The 15,550-nt window shown below is 31.1% G+C and overlaps 1 protein-coding gene across 6 annotated transcripts in view; it reads right to left on the bottom strand.

Annotated features, from left to right (window-relative positions):
- LOC122501645 (probable nuclear hormone receptor HR3) overlaps positions 1-15,550 on the bottom strand; it is a 67,786-nt gene that overhangs the window by 36,007 nt on the left and 16,229 nt on the right. The window contains exons 1-2 of one of the 6 annotated variants that reach the window (XM_043611266.1): positions 8,998-9,640; positions 5,467-5,990 (exon numbers count right to left, since the gene is read on the bottom strand). The exons of 3 other annotated variants lie outside the window; for them this stretch is intronic. In XM_043611266.1, coding sequence (XP_043467201.1) covers positions 5,467-5,590 — 124 coding nt within the window. In that variant the 5' untranslated portion in view covers positions 5,591-5,990; positions 8,998-9,640. Of the gene's footprint in view, positions 1-5,466; positions 5,991-8,997; positions 9,641-15,550 lie in introns of those variants that run through there. 2 more of the 6 variants (XM_043611264.1, XM_043611265.1) reach the window with 2 other exon arrangements.

Here is a 15,550-nt window from a genome sequence, read left to right as displayed (position 1 = left end):
CGTCAGTGAAAACAACACCTTCACGTGAACTGTATTATCCAACTTTTAAATAATGAAGACATTCTTTCTTTTTATGTTTAACTTGAAAAAAAATATACTATATATGATGTAGTACTTGTTTTGAGGCTTTGTATCCTAAGACGAAGCTGTCGGACTAAAATGGGACGTTACTACTGAGATTTTTCGCACTATATATATAATATACATTCAGAATATAAAAGAGTACGAACCATTAAGGCTAATGCGACTTTTGTTAATAGATATTTGTCTTAATTAAAATGTTTCAAGTTTAAATGTGACCCATTAAATGCACAGCATCCAGCATTTTTGTCGTTGACCAGGTGATTATTAATAATTTTCAACAAACAAGATAAATCGATAGTCTTATTTTTTTATTTTCGTACATATTATTAAATTGACGTTTTTTCAAATATTGTCTCGTATACTGAAAATAGTGATGTTTTTGACTTTATTAACGCATGTGTCGAATCAATAGAAAACTGAACTCTTTCAAATAATTCATAAAGAAGTTAAAAATAAATTTCTATCTGTTGAGTCAGGAATTTGATCTATTTAACGATTTTAAAAATGAATGATAAGACAGATAAGACCTAAAGAATGAAGTTAGTGAAAAAATGTACCTTTCACTCTTGTTCATTATTTGCTTTTCATCCCTATTTTCTTAAATAACATTCAAAAAAATTTCTTTTAAATATTTAAAATACTTGTTCTAAATTGAAATAAATATATTGACCTCAATGTTCCTAGACATGAAGAGAGTATTCAAATTTGTTGAAATATATTCTTATATAACAGAAAAATAGTACATTAGAACTTTGGTTGATTTTTATGTTTGCACTATAGAATTTAGATCTAAATGTCAGTTATGTTTTTCCGTTGTAGGGCAATATTAATATCTAAAGTTATAATAGGTTTTTACTAACGAATAATAAAAAGAATTTCCTTTAAAAATCTACTATTTCGTGGAAATAAATTAACAAACTGAGCTCTAAATGAAAAAGAAATTCATTTATAAATATTTGATAAACATATATGATTTCAAGTTGAATAGCAAAACCGATTGAAATTGAACTGAACAAAAATGAAGCACGTAGGTGGCTTGGCGCCACGTTCTCTGTCATGTCGCCTTGTTCAGTTCGATACGAAGCGAAACTGAGCCCAAAATTTATCTCTACAATAATTATATAGACATGAAAATGTGAAAATTTCCATTCGAAACGCTTTTATACAAAAACTTTTATCGCACCTATATATTGGCATTTCTAGAAATGAAATGAGTCTGGAATTCTTTAAAAGACACCCTGTATAGGTCCTCATCGATCTGAGTTCTATAGCACAGCATTCTATGAGAGATAACTGCAGACACACATGCACAAGGAAAATCAAGAGCTTGAATGCATGCATACACATATATATATATGCAGTACGTATGTGCAGATGAGCGTGTGTTAAAATAGGACTATAGGACGGCCGACAGAAATAAGAAAGGAATTTTTGCTCTGCAAGACATCATAGAAATGCGAAATTCTCTCTTCACTCCTTCTTACACCATTACGTGCATAATATTTTTATTACAATACTTGGTAAATAATAGTAAATAAGAGTTCTAGTTCAATTAGGAAAAAAATAGATAAGAATTTTTAAATTTTAAACCCATAGAAACAAGTTGTAGGATAACAATTTTTATTCCAAGAATAGTAGGAGGAAGAATTGTACAAATGTACATGTGAATGAAAAGCAAAATTTAAGCCTTTTTTTAATGAAGTTTGTTTAGTATTCGAAAAAATGAAAAATTTCCAAGTGATGATTTTTCATTTTTTCGAATATCTTCGTAGTCACTAACTATAGAAATTTATCTCTCTGGTAGCAACTATAAACAAATAATCTATATAGGTCCTTGACAAAGTTCATGAATGGTAATCATTGACAATAGGCAAAACAATATCATCTACAGGGTGGTATTTATTAACATGGTCATAATATCGATTAATAAAATTTTTCAAAGAACCTTTTTTTAAATTTCTGCAAGTTTGAAAACAGCTTTAGCGAATAATCATTTAGAAACTAAATTGTATTGATTGCATTTTTTGCACCGAATTGCTGCACCAGATTTAAATGAAAATTGTACTTTTATTTTGAAATAAATTAAAAAAAATAAAAGGGATGCTAAAAATAGAAATCTTACTCATTTGAGTATTAGAACGTAGTAATATTAATCGTCTAGTATTTTTACACTTTTAATGGTGTAGAAAAGTACATCTGCACGTGCTGCAGATGTATTGATGTTTTGGCTTCAGTCGCACAGCACGTTATCGATCTGAGAGCCACGTTTCCTCTCTCCATTTCCCCTCACCAGCTAACCCCTCTACTTTCCCGACCCACCCTCAACCACCCTAAACGTTAAAGCTCCACCTTCCACCCTTCACCCTCCGAAACCCTCTATACCAGCTTCTAGCTTCCAGCAAATATCACACGCGAATGAAAATGTCTGAAAATGCCGCGGGCTCGAGAAATGATACATTAAAGTGGTTGGACTGGCATATTCAGAAAGTTCTATTCTTAAATATTTTTTTTCTTTTTTTCTCCTACTTATTGAATTATTAAGAAATTATTTCTATAATACATTTACTATCATTTTCCAGCGCATATTTTCTTGTTTTCAAATGTATATATATGTGAATTTAAAGAATGGGTAGAAATCAATATTCTTTCTACATTTATATTAAACCTGAATTTATTTGTATATGGTGGAAGGCCATATTCGAAATTTTTTGAGGTTCTCTTCAAAGAGAGTGGTATTTGAAAGTGGCTGACTTGCAAATCTGCGATAACTATGGGTCTTTTCGAGTTTAAGAACAGCACACTTGTTCGGACAAATCTGATGGCGTAATATCGTGTGCGTCATATATGTGCAATTGTGAATTAGAAACCGGTTAAGGTTTCATGATGATTTTCGAGAGAGTCATTGATTTCAAAATTTTTTTTTAAACATTTTGTAGATACATGCTTGTGTATGCTGTAAATGTGTAATGTGAAGGCACTTTCACTTTTCAAGAAATTAAATAATTGTTGAGGACCCCATGTGAAATTATTTCGTGGCAAACTGTATAATGTCTGATAGTAACTTAACAGTCAATGTTTTGCTTACTTTAAGAATTATGTAGGGAAAAGTCCACTAAGGCAAATTAATAAAATTTGTTAGTTGTTATCAATTGTTAGTAATTTTAACTTTACTACTTGGGTTAAAAAGTTTTGACTGCAGAGTAATTTTACTGAGAAGTAGCAGTTTTGACTATAGTTCAAATTTAGAAAGTATCATGTAAAAGCCATTGGAACTATTTCGAAACCCTATTCACGCGAAGAAAATAGATCCAGCTTTCGCGTATAGAAATGGAATCTACAGAACAGTTGGTGTAATGATCAATACTAAAAATTTAGTACTGAATGCGTGTGACAGATGCAAAGTTGCTGGGCAATTATACCTTTGGTGCAATGACGATACTCGACCAAATTTGGAGGACTTCTGTCCCAAAATGGTGCGGTGCGAACTTTCTTCCAAGTGCGTTATTCATTGACGCTGTAGTCAATTTAACAACTTTTTATCGTTGTCTCAAGTCGAGAGATTTTCTCTGATGTAATTTTCCAAATGTCTCTGGTGTTTGTGTTCAATTTTTATTGTACTTTTTTAAAAAAGAAAGTTATAATTAAATCCCTTTGTTACTGCAGTTGTTATTCTTTTATTAAAATTGTTATTATGAGATAACGATTTTTGATCACAATTTTTCTTTTGTATTAAATTCTGTATTTTTTTTGTGTTTTGTAATGATTGATATACAAATATTTTCATGTTTCACTTACATCTAAATAAATATTCAAATTGAACGTGTCGAGAAAATTTGATCTGGAAAAAAAATATTTTTTGCGGAACGACAGTAGAAAATAAAATGCGCAACTATTATTACAGAATTGGTATTTTACTCTTATCGTTGGTAATAAAAAATAAATAGGCAAGTATGCATATAGCGTCTCCTGTACTCTTTGCCAGAATGAGAAAATATCGTTAAATTGGGTTCGTTGGCACGTACAAACAACGCGATGTGCGATGGTTCGGATGGGAATGAGTAAGAAAGTAACGAAGCAGTACATATTTTCTAGAGAATGAGTAAGAGTTGAGAGAATGCGTTATCAGAACATTTCACAGAATTTTCCGAATCGAGACCTACTTTCGAATATGGCGTAATAGACTCTCGGTGCACCGCCTTTGCAATGAAGAAAATTTTATATGAATATCTGTATTTCACATAAAATTGTCATTTCCATTATTATTATTATTATCGTAAATTTTATTTCGCCCATTCACTCTCAAACAATCAAAAAATATTCGTCAAGAATATAGTTTCGAAAAATAAAATAATTTTGTGTAGTGAAAGAATTGTTAAAACTGAATATTGAATTTTATTGAATTTACTAAATATTAAATTTATGTAGTAATTTTTTAAAAGATTTACAAATATATTTCCTACATTTAAAAGTTAAAAACTTGAAGATCATCTTTTTGTAATTTTAAAATTAAAAATTGGTTTCTTCAATAATTGCTATGCTAGTTTATGTCAGTTACATTTAAATGCATAATATTAGTAACGCATATATTAAAGCTGACAATTATAAATGTATTATTGTAGTATAAGGTTCACATAATCCACTGTTTCTCTTTCTTTTTTTGCAAGTGAAAGTACCTACATCTGTATTACCTCAAGTACTGTGAATTCGGTATCGGAAACCGGTTCAGAAATCTTTCTTACGAAATTCTGATCTGGCTAGAGATATTCTTCCGAATGGTTGTACAATCCATTTATACGAACCGAGATGATTTATTACAATATAACTTGTAATAATTTTCGAAGCAACGTTCGTACAGCCTTAAATAAAAAATTCTCAATTTTCACGATTTCTTCAAAAATTACTGTTGTGAATAAAAATATAAAAATTCTTTTCTATATTAAATTGTATTTACATGTGAACAATTCATCTTGAAGAGAAGTGTATTAAAATAAGTAAATAACTTTCGACCATAAAATTTTTACATAGTGAAGCGGTTTATTTACTTTCTTTAAGTTTAGGAAATTCTCTAAATCTCTACCCGATCTAAAACTGCAAAATCTGTATTGATATACACTCGGAAAGAAATTATTTGGATCAAATTCTTAATTTTGTTTTATAAGAGAATTTATCTTTATTTTGGGTTTTTCTAAAGAAGGTTTGTTTAACCTAAAGAAGTATTTATTTGTATACATTTGGCTCAGTTTGTTAAATTTTGCTTTCAAATAAAGAATTTGAAGAGAAATTTTTCCCGAGTGTATATTTTTGTTGCCATTCGAGAATCTTGCAAAGTGAACAAGGTGTTACAAATGGAATCTCCATGAGGTATCTTGTTGAAACAATTACCTTTTATGCTTCCAGATGACGTATGCGGCGTTTGCGGTGCATGAGATGTTAGAGGTAATGGTGACGCGGAGGAAGTCGCGGAGTGTTCCAACTTGGAACTCACCGCGCTCCACATCTCGAACATGTTGAATGCCGTGGTGATGGTTTTCTTTGTCCAGCTTGCTGTCTAGGAAGTCGCACATACGATAGGCTAATGGATATCTCCCATATCACTCAGTAAAGCTTATTTCTCTATTAGACTCAACCCGTTCTGGATTAGCCTGACACTTTTCGAGCGATAACAAAACATTCGCTGCGGTTTCTGAGATCTTTGAAAATGTTGTTTCTATTTGACTACAGAACAAATTTTATCAATCTTATAATATGGACCTGAGTTCATGTGATATCGGGAAAAACTTGGAATGCCTTACAATGCACAAGCATTCCTCTATGTTTCTTTCTTTCGTTCTTCCTTCTTTTTTTCTCCCTCCCTTGCTCTTTTCATCCTTTTTTGATCTGCTGAAAGTCAATTAGTTAATCGTGGACTTTGTGGATGATAAAACACTTTTTAATTGAGAGTTTCTAGTTTCCCTTGTTCGGAAAATGGAATTTGTTAAAATAGTTCTACTAGGATAGGATTATTCATAAAGGTTTTTAAAGGTACTAATCGAAGTAATGTTAGTTTAACACATACAACCAGTAATTTATAACATTTACGGAAAATTTAAAATGAACGACCAATCTTTGAACTCTATTTGAGTCTAACATCTGCATAAATATTAATCGAGTGAATCGGGAGAATTAAGAATTAAATGCCCTGATAAAATCTCTGAATTATTTCAGAATATTCTAGATATGTTAAAAGAAATTTTTCAGAATATTCCATCAATAAAATATTAAAATTCAATTATTTTAATATTTTACATTTTTCCATATAGTTTAATTGATAATGTAGGTCAGTTTGTGTATTTTTAATAAAAATATATAGCACGAATCGTTTTTTATGTAAAAGATGCGTGTACAGCAGTAGTGTTTGGATCACTATACTTACACCATACTAAATACTAAATTTTATTGCAGAATCTAGTTTTATTTCTGCCGTAAGCATAAAAATTATGGAGTAGCAATTACATTTAGTGAAATTGAATATTATTTGTCAGTATTCGACTATTAAAAGTCTTCGTCAAGGATTGTTTTTAAAGATAGAAATTTGAAGACGTTTTGCACTACCTGACGGACATTAATGAAAAGTGAAATCCCATTGTACAGCCAATGGGACTGTTAAGAGGAATATTTCCAAAACATAAAATGATGATACTGTTTTGCATTGCTAACTAGTGTGTATGTACTATGGGAAAATCGAATTGGACGCCAACTAGTTAGTGCAAACTATGTTCTGTAAGTAATACGTTGGTTGCTCTTTAAGTCAGCTGCAGTGCTGTGCAAGCACGAAAGCTCGTCGAAGACACACTTTGCTACGAAGCGGAGCTGACGACCAGCTACTAGGCAAACTTGACTTTTGCTTCGCAGACTGCAAAGCATGGTACTCTATAGGTCACAACACTACGTGTAGAGCGTAGGTACTAACATAATTACGTATAGTCAGATAAACTTGTAACAAAGAAACCCTGTTTTTCCGATTGTTGTGCATAAATTATAAATACATATTATACACGTCTAATTCTGTCCGCGTGTTGTCGAAGCGGCATATATTGAACCGAATGCATGTTCCATATTCCGTCAGACTTCTCGTTCCATATTACGTACATATTCATTGCGTACTATCGTTTTCCTGTATAGACACACACGTGTTATTACGCTCCATGCTCCGCAAGTGCACTTTCGATGAGCCTATACATGATCTGCATGTATGTATATATGTTTACGCACCACCCATGAGTATGAGAGCGCTATTACAATGCAATTTTGTGACTACCTGTTATGTTCTCGAGACTTTAGAGCATGTTGAACTTGTCCCCTTTTCTGCGATACTGATTTAAACAAAAAAGATTTCGCCTCAATATTGCATCTACTGTCGATCACGTGCATGCGTCGACCCATTTCTAATTCACAGTTTTTCCAAAGATATCAAATTGAGACAATATCTTTGGGAAAAACTGTGAATATTCTCCAAATTCTGTAAGAGAATTTAAGAGAAAATGTAAATAATGGAAAATCAATTTTTTATTAGTTATTTTGTACTTATTATCGAGTAGATTATTTTAACTCTGAGTGAGACTATATTAATATTTCCGATATTTTCTTCAATTAATTTAAATGATTAAATGGAATATCTGACTTTCAGTTATAATTTGTATATGGTGACCGAGTTAGCCATTTTGATTAAGGTCTTTTAACTTTCGCGTATTTCTATACTTCCCAGCTTCTCCCAGAGGATATTGATATTTGCCGTGAGACTATTTACAGACTATTCTAATATTAGGACGTGCACGTAGATACTGGGAAAAGTCTTCCGCACTTACTCAATTTGCTTAGTCGTTCATCTACATAACACAGATTGAACAATAAGTAGACGGTAGATTAAACGCTAAAATATCTAAAATGTAGAAGAATGTTTAACTAATTTCCTATTAATTTTTGTCGGAGTGAAAACCGGGATTGTTTAACGAAATTGTTTAACGTTACGGTGTCGTGTATGGATTATTTTTGACGTGGGAGCATCACATCGAGAATCACTACTTATGTAGGTCGTGTAGTTGTCGTACTTTGCCATGAAAAGACTCCTCTTTGCCATGTCTGTCTTTCTTATGCTTACTAGAAACATGTGACTAAATTTACCCAGTTGTTTCTAGGCTGTATATAAATTATTCAAAAATGGTAAGCTACTGTTCTCACATTTATCGAGTAAGAAATTTAATTTCCTCCAGTAATCAACAGTGGTATGTTTGTAGGATTCGTGCAAGTAAAAATCAATAAAATTGAAAAAATTTAATCAGTGGGAGAATTTAGCAAAATCACGTAATTAAGGTGAATGAGATGATAGGTCTTTAATTTGATAAAGTGAGGCAAGTGTCATTAGGGTGTTATCGGTCGTACGCAATGTAATCAGAGGCGTTTGTTTCGTGATAAACTCTGATGACTGTAAACAAACAAACATTTAAGATTTAATGTTTATTTGCATCCGCAGATTGAGAATATCGGAAATTTTAAATTTCAGCATTTGAAAAGTGATGGAGGAGAGCGAACGACTATTGCACTTATGAGAAATATTTTCTCGCAGTGACCGTTTAGAGCGGGTGTGTAAGTACTCTGTTACGTTACATCGTATACCTATAACACTAACGACAGCGAGGAGCAGAGATATAGGCGTGTGCATGCGCACAATATGTATTACTTAATAATATCCATAACTAGGTGTCATGCCGCGATGATGGAGTAGGAGATGTGATCGGAGCGTAGGAAGAAATGGAAAGATGGTACAAAAGCACAAGAAAGATAAGAGAAAAAAATAGTAAAAGGTGAAGCGAAGAAACTCTCAATATCGCTCGACTCAAATTTCTTTCACTTTCGAGAAATTTTTTAGGAACCCACCACAAGATTTGCGATGGCAGATCGCTTTCAACACTTTTGGTGTATGCACATTGCGAAAAAAACAAAAACATGGGCGGTAATAATCCAATTAAGGTATAGAGATGAGATCACACAACACTTAAAATTTCCTCTCGAACACATATATTCGTCACTGTACTTTCACTTTCACTTGTCAATTATCGTCGAAGAGCTTTATTCTCTTCTTCACACTTTACTCTTTTCAAAAGATTCTTCACAAACATCCTTTATTTTCGAAAGAATAACTTTTGGAGATAATTTTTTCACTGGCCATTTATGTGATTGCATTCCACATTCGACAATTTAATAAACAAGTTTAGAAATCAAACTATGTGTTTTCACTTCAAGTTATAATTAAAACATTTTTCTGTCTTCATTTTTTTTGTCAACAGTAACTTTTTCTCATTGAAGCTAAAAATAATTACTCGAGAGACTATTGTAAGTGTTAATATTAATGTAAAAGTTGAAAATTCGCGCACATGTGTGAGTCGTGTGGTTTTGATTTGGTACTGAAATGGTACCGGCAGCGCGTAGTTTTGAAAATGTTCACACGCTTTAATCCTTTGACCGGCACACCAAATCGACTGACAGCCGGGACACTTACGCGACCGAAGCTTTGAGTTGACTGGTCGCGCAAGACCAGAGAACCCCACCATCAATTTTCCTCTGGCGGTGGGAGTGTGTAAGAGTAAGTGAGAGGAGTACGAGGGCTAGAGAAAGAGAGAAAATTTATGCCAAGGGTGAAGGAGGGTGAAAAGGGAGCACAACGAGAGAGAAAATTCTGAAGAATATAAGTTGATGAAAGAAGACGGTACAAGAGAAAACGAAGGGCTGCTGCTGCTGCTGCTGCTGCTGTTGAAAGTAAGGAGAGTGTTGTGGTACGGTTGGGGTAGGTCCTCATCCCTCTTACATGAGGACTCTGAGGAGGGGGTAACTCTTGAATGAAAACTCCGCATGGAGCAATAATTCATAACTTTTTGTTATTTTCGCATTTATTTTTAATTAAACTAATTACTGCTTATTGAACAACGGAAGATATTTTTTAAATTATCTTCATAATTTATCTGCATAATTCAAAATGTAAATCCAAGGAATCCCTATGGGACTTTTACTTTTATGAAGAAGAAAAGGATTTAGTAGAATCATTCTACTATATCAGTTTTCGTGGAAGAAAAACAATTTCGTAAATAAAATACAAAAAATTACAAATTCCTGCAATAAAGTACTATAATATGAGTAACTTGAAGCATATTTTTAATGTGTCAAGCAAGTATTATAATTCAAAGGAAAACTGTGCCATTTACTCGAGTTATTATCCTAGAGAAAAATACCATGATGATTTTACTAATAAAAATACCTGTATAGTTGAGATAAATACCCGCATATGACAGTTTGGCTATATATGTTAATAATATAAGAACAATTATTATACCTTATTTATACTGTACAGTTGAAAATATGGATTTAGAAATCTTGCTTTATGTTCATTTTTCTTATTGCTGCTCAAATCTGAGACAATGTTAATGGTTATTTAGCACCACCAACAATGTTAAACAAAAAATAAAAAATATTATTTTAACACCGAATTTGGTGTTATTTGGTGTATTGAACAAATTTTACATTGGCTAATTTGACACTCAACAAAAATTACACCAAGTATTTTAATGTTTATAAAAAGTCCAAATTAGGAGTTTATTGTCTTATTTTTCCTTTGGATTTAAAAGTGTTACATGTAGGTGAAGTTCATAACATTTCTCCGATAAACGATTAGAAGAAAAAGATATTATGTTTTAAGCAAAAAACAATATTTTTTGTTTACAATTTTTTACTTTTTAATTATTGTTGATTAAGAAATATTGTGAAAATTTTTTTTTTTAAACAGTAGAAATTTAAATGGGGTAATATTTTTTCTTTTGATTCGTTGATTATAAACGTTGTGAACTTCACCTACGTATAAAGTGTTCTGCTCGATTTAACATAAGCCCAACTGTCTACAGCTATACTTGTAAATTTACCGTAAAATTTTAAACGTATAATGCAATGTGATGTAATTTAAGTAAATTTAAGTTTTCAAAAAAATTACAACACTGAAAAAAACTGCTACTAATTTTGAGATAGCAACAAAAATGAACTCTGATTTTTTGTATGCAAATGTGCATTTTAAATTGGTCCGAGGCACTGAATGTAGAATCAAATTAAATTTTGATTTAAAGACTATACTAATAAAAACAATAATAATAATAATAATAATAATTATAGCAATAATAATATTAGTTTTATTCTTGCTTTAAAAGAATTTTTTGATGATTGGAATTTTTGTCGAATATTGGTTCAATATTTAATTTCTTGGAATTCATATTTTATTCTCCGAAACTAAATTAAATTATATCATATACTTTTCTCTTTTTTTGTGTATTTTAAGATTCTTATTTTTAGTGTGCAATATTAAACAAATTAGGAAATTGAAAATCGTATGTAAACTTATAATCTAAAAAAAGTTTGATTGACATTATTATTATTATTATTATTATTATTATTATTATTATTATTATTATTACTGAATTGCATTATTGAACGTATATAAGAAGCGTACAGCGTTTTCCAAAGGAAGGGTGGTAATGACAAGCATTTCCTGTAAATGACCAACATTATATGAACATATATGAATGTATATATCTATATGCGCATATATATGCAAGTTCTTTTGCGACAAATGTAACTTTTGGATTTGAGCCCAGATTTTTTCAATAGAAGGATAATTGTTTCTATGCATTTTATCTGAATCCATTATCATCTTTGCCGTTGATGTCGGAATTTTCTTTTATTAGATTCTTTTAACGTTGAATATTGATCGCAGTCTTTCCAAAAACTGGGTTTTCGAAAGCGACTTGATTTTGAAAAATGAAGATAATATTTCTCTCCACACTCTTCAGCGCGCATATTTTGGAATCGATTGACTGAGTCAATTTTCTTCTTCGCGTTTAAGAAAAGAATCCAAATAATTCTAAATGGAGGGAAGCATTAAAAAAGGTTGGAATTATAACACTGTTATCTCCTTCTTCCGCACACATAAACCTATAATACTTTCCGTGCTAGGGATGGGGGCAGCAGCCGCGAGCCCCCCTGGATCCGCACCTGCTACAAGTTACCAAAATATCTTACAGTAAATCTCGAGTTTCTACCCCGTTTTGGAGGGTCAAAAGAAAGAGCAACAAAAATAACATCATGAAATGCTACTGTTCGAATAACTTGAGATTCTTTTTTTCAATGACTGTTTTTATTTTTTACCCGAGGAGCAAAAAACGACAGTTCCCATATAGTCATCTCAATAAACAACGAACTCAAAGTTTTGATAATATTCCTGTATCACATTACTCTATATATTATATCATATCCACTATTTACAAAAAATTTTCTCTATTTCATCATTTAGAGAATTTTTTCCAAATTCGTCCAGTACGAAATTTGAGTGTGGGTTGATGATTCTGGTGAAGGAAATCGATAACGGAATATATATACAAGGAATATATGCTTTTCTGATTGTGAGTATCCGTTTAGGTACCTATTCCATTATATACCTGTCTCATATAAAAAGGCCTAGTTTATATTGCAAGGCGATCGCAGATCATCGACAATGCCTGTGGCTTGTTCTTCGATCATCTATACCGGGTGCATGGAGGAAGCCCTTGAAAACCCTACGGTTGATAAAGAAAAGTACTGCCCATAGTGGAGAAATATAGCAGATACTTGATATCTTTACCGTTAGGTCTCTTTTCTAATTCGCATCGTATAGATCAAAGATTTTACGTAGGTGGAAGACGACGAGAATTAATAAAGGAGAAAAAACTGTTATTAGTAACAAAGAATGGAGAAACTATTGTGCGGGTACTTTTTTTTGGCATTTCGTATATATACCTATGTATAGTAGTTTGCAATTTGAGGGACATGTGTATAACGGTTTCAGAATTATTTGATGAATAGTGTATAGTGTATATATTATAAAGCAGTGCTGCTAACATATCAATTTTTACTGTTTAGCTGTATGTAAAAAAATTTGAAGGAATCTCAAATTCAAATTTCAATTCTTTTAAAGATACTCTTTTAAAAATTATATACCTGCAAAATAAAATTAAAGATAAAAGAGTGAGGATAAAAAGAAATGTAATTAATCTTACAGATGATCAATTTAACAAACATTTATCAAATTGTTCGTCTATTACAATTCCACTATAAAAAAAGGGATTTAAATCTCATTTCCAAACACATTTTTAATTAATTTCTTAAAAATTTAACTCTAAATTTTACTTCTTTTCCTTAAGTTAAAGAACTTAAAAAAGTGCGACTTTTGTAAAATTCTATTCGGAGTTAAAATTTTTCTCTTTTTTACAGTTTTATTTAGAAACAAAATAATTGGGAATTAATTTTCCTTCAAATAATTTATTATAAAAAATAATATAATTTATATAACTTTCAGTTTAAAAATCTCTTGTAAATTGAACGTTACTTCGGTACAAAATAGTCAATATATTCAATGTATTTAGTTATTGAGCAACATTTTTCGTTTAAAGAACCGAGGGTCCTGTTACCGGTTTCGACAGATTACAGTTATCTGTGACCGCTGCAATGTCAATGACCTCTGGTGTGCTGCCTCGTATACGAAATGGATGGGTAATCAAATAAATGTATAAAGTAATAACCTTGAAACTTATTGTAAATCATATGTAGATGGGCATTATATAATATATTAAGTTTGTTTTTACATTATGACGAAACATTCTCTTGTTATATATTTATGTGAAGGGGGGGGGGAGGGGTAAGGTTTGACAACTTTTTTTTCCATTTTTTTTTATTTTTTTACTGAAAGTACAATATCTGAAGAATATCGTATTAAATTTTTAGACCATTCAGAGCAAAACTAACGAAGTTACAGGTTAAATGACCGTACCTCTAACTTAGTTTGGCGCGCCTTTTTTGACCAAAGAAGGCAGAATTTTACGTAGAAAGGAGCAAAAAGCTGCCTTAGATGACGTTCTGTATGGACCCGGCATCGATGATGACACGTACGTATTTTATAAGAAAGTCCAGCTTTTTAAAGATATTTTCATTTTTTTAGTGTACAAAACTTTAAATCTATTTTCCCAAAAGTGTCATTTTTAAAGTCGGTGACCAACCTACCGGAAAAACTACTAAACCGATCGTTTTGAAATTTTGTACACTTATTCTTCATATAAATAGCTCTCAAGTGACGTCGAGTTTTTAAATTTTTTTAAACTATTAACAATTTTACAATAACAAATAGGTCGATTTTTTCGTCAAAAATCGTCATTTTGACTTCAAAATGGTGTCAAAAATTGAAAAATTTAAAAAAACTCTTCGTCACTTGAGAGATAAAGTAATAAACTAAACAAAACATTTTTACTTTTTGGTTTTAGTTGATCCAGTGATGCTGTAGGCTGGTCACCGCACAAACACTTTTTTTCTAGGCACCTGCGGAGATCTGCAATAACTTCGTAATTTCTATCTATTATTTAACAAAATTTTTTTTTTAATATTCATCAAATGTTACACTATCATATAATAATATGTAAAATAAATCGACAGCAATTTTAAAAGTGATGAAGATTCAGATACTGAAAGTTCAATACAAAATGTTGCTCATAAAACATAATGTTAAAAAAGAAGAAAAGTGAAATTATATATGTTTAAATACAACAATGAGAGACATCCAAGTTAATAAACATTAACAAAAATGATTTAACTTTTATTAAAACATTTTCTCTAAATGAATAAAATATTTTTGATGTTTAAGTAGTAAAATCCGTTTCAATATTCAAGAATCTATTCAGTTAAGTCATTGACAGAATTTAATAAAATAATTTAAATCACAGCTGCAATATCTGTATGTGCAATGCAGAAAAGTGGATTCAATTTTCACTATACCATTCTACTGACATGTCCTTTTTAATGTTGATTGTCTGACATGCTGAATAAAAGACAGTTTCCTATTGATACAAAGCTTATTATACGGGAAATATATATTTTTGTTACTCCATCAGGATAATTTTACTAACATACATGATTTTGAAACCAGGATAAATAATATGAACAATATTTACTTGCAAATATTGACTTCTTTTTTATCCAAATAAGTTGTAATAAGTTAGAAATATTCACCAAAATATTTTGTCATAAAAACAACATTAACATGATAAACGGCAGATATTTTCGTTTATTTGTTTCAATATGTAAAAGTCAAATATCTTTATCATTTTATGGTTTTTTCGAGACATTTTTAGTTGAAAATTTTAAAAGCGAATAAAAATTTACTGTCGAATATATATTTAGAATATGATAATATATTTTCATTTATGAATGATATATTGGTTGAGTATTTAATTTGTATTTTTCGTTTAGTTGATACAACTGGAAGAAACCTGGTGCGGACTGAGAATCGTGAGTTTCTCGCTTTCACAGATTGTGCAATGCTACTCGCAAGTACAGTCGATTTTTGGTGACGAGAATTTAAATTGGATCT

The sequence above is a fragment of the Leptopilina heterotoma genome, unplaced genomic scaffold, assembly GCF_015476425.1.
Source record: "Leptopilina heterotoma isolate Lh14 unplaced genomic scaffold, ASM1547642v1 Lhet_212, whole genome shotgun sequence".
NCBI classification, from domain to species: Eukaryota; Metazoa; Arthropoda; class Insecta; order Hymenoptera; family Figitidae; genus Leptopilina; species Leptopilina heterotoma.
Note: the sequence above shows the minus strand (reverse complement) of the source record. Positions and strands in the feature narration are given on the sequence as shown.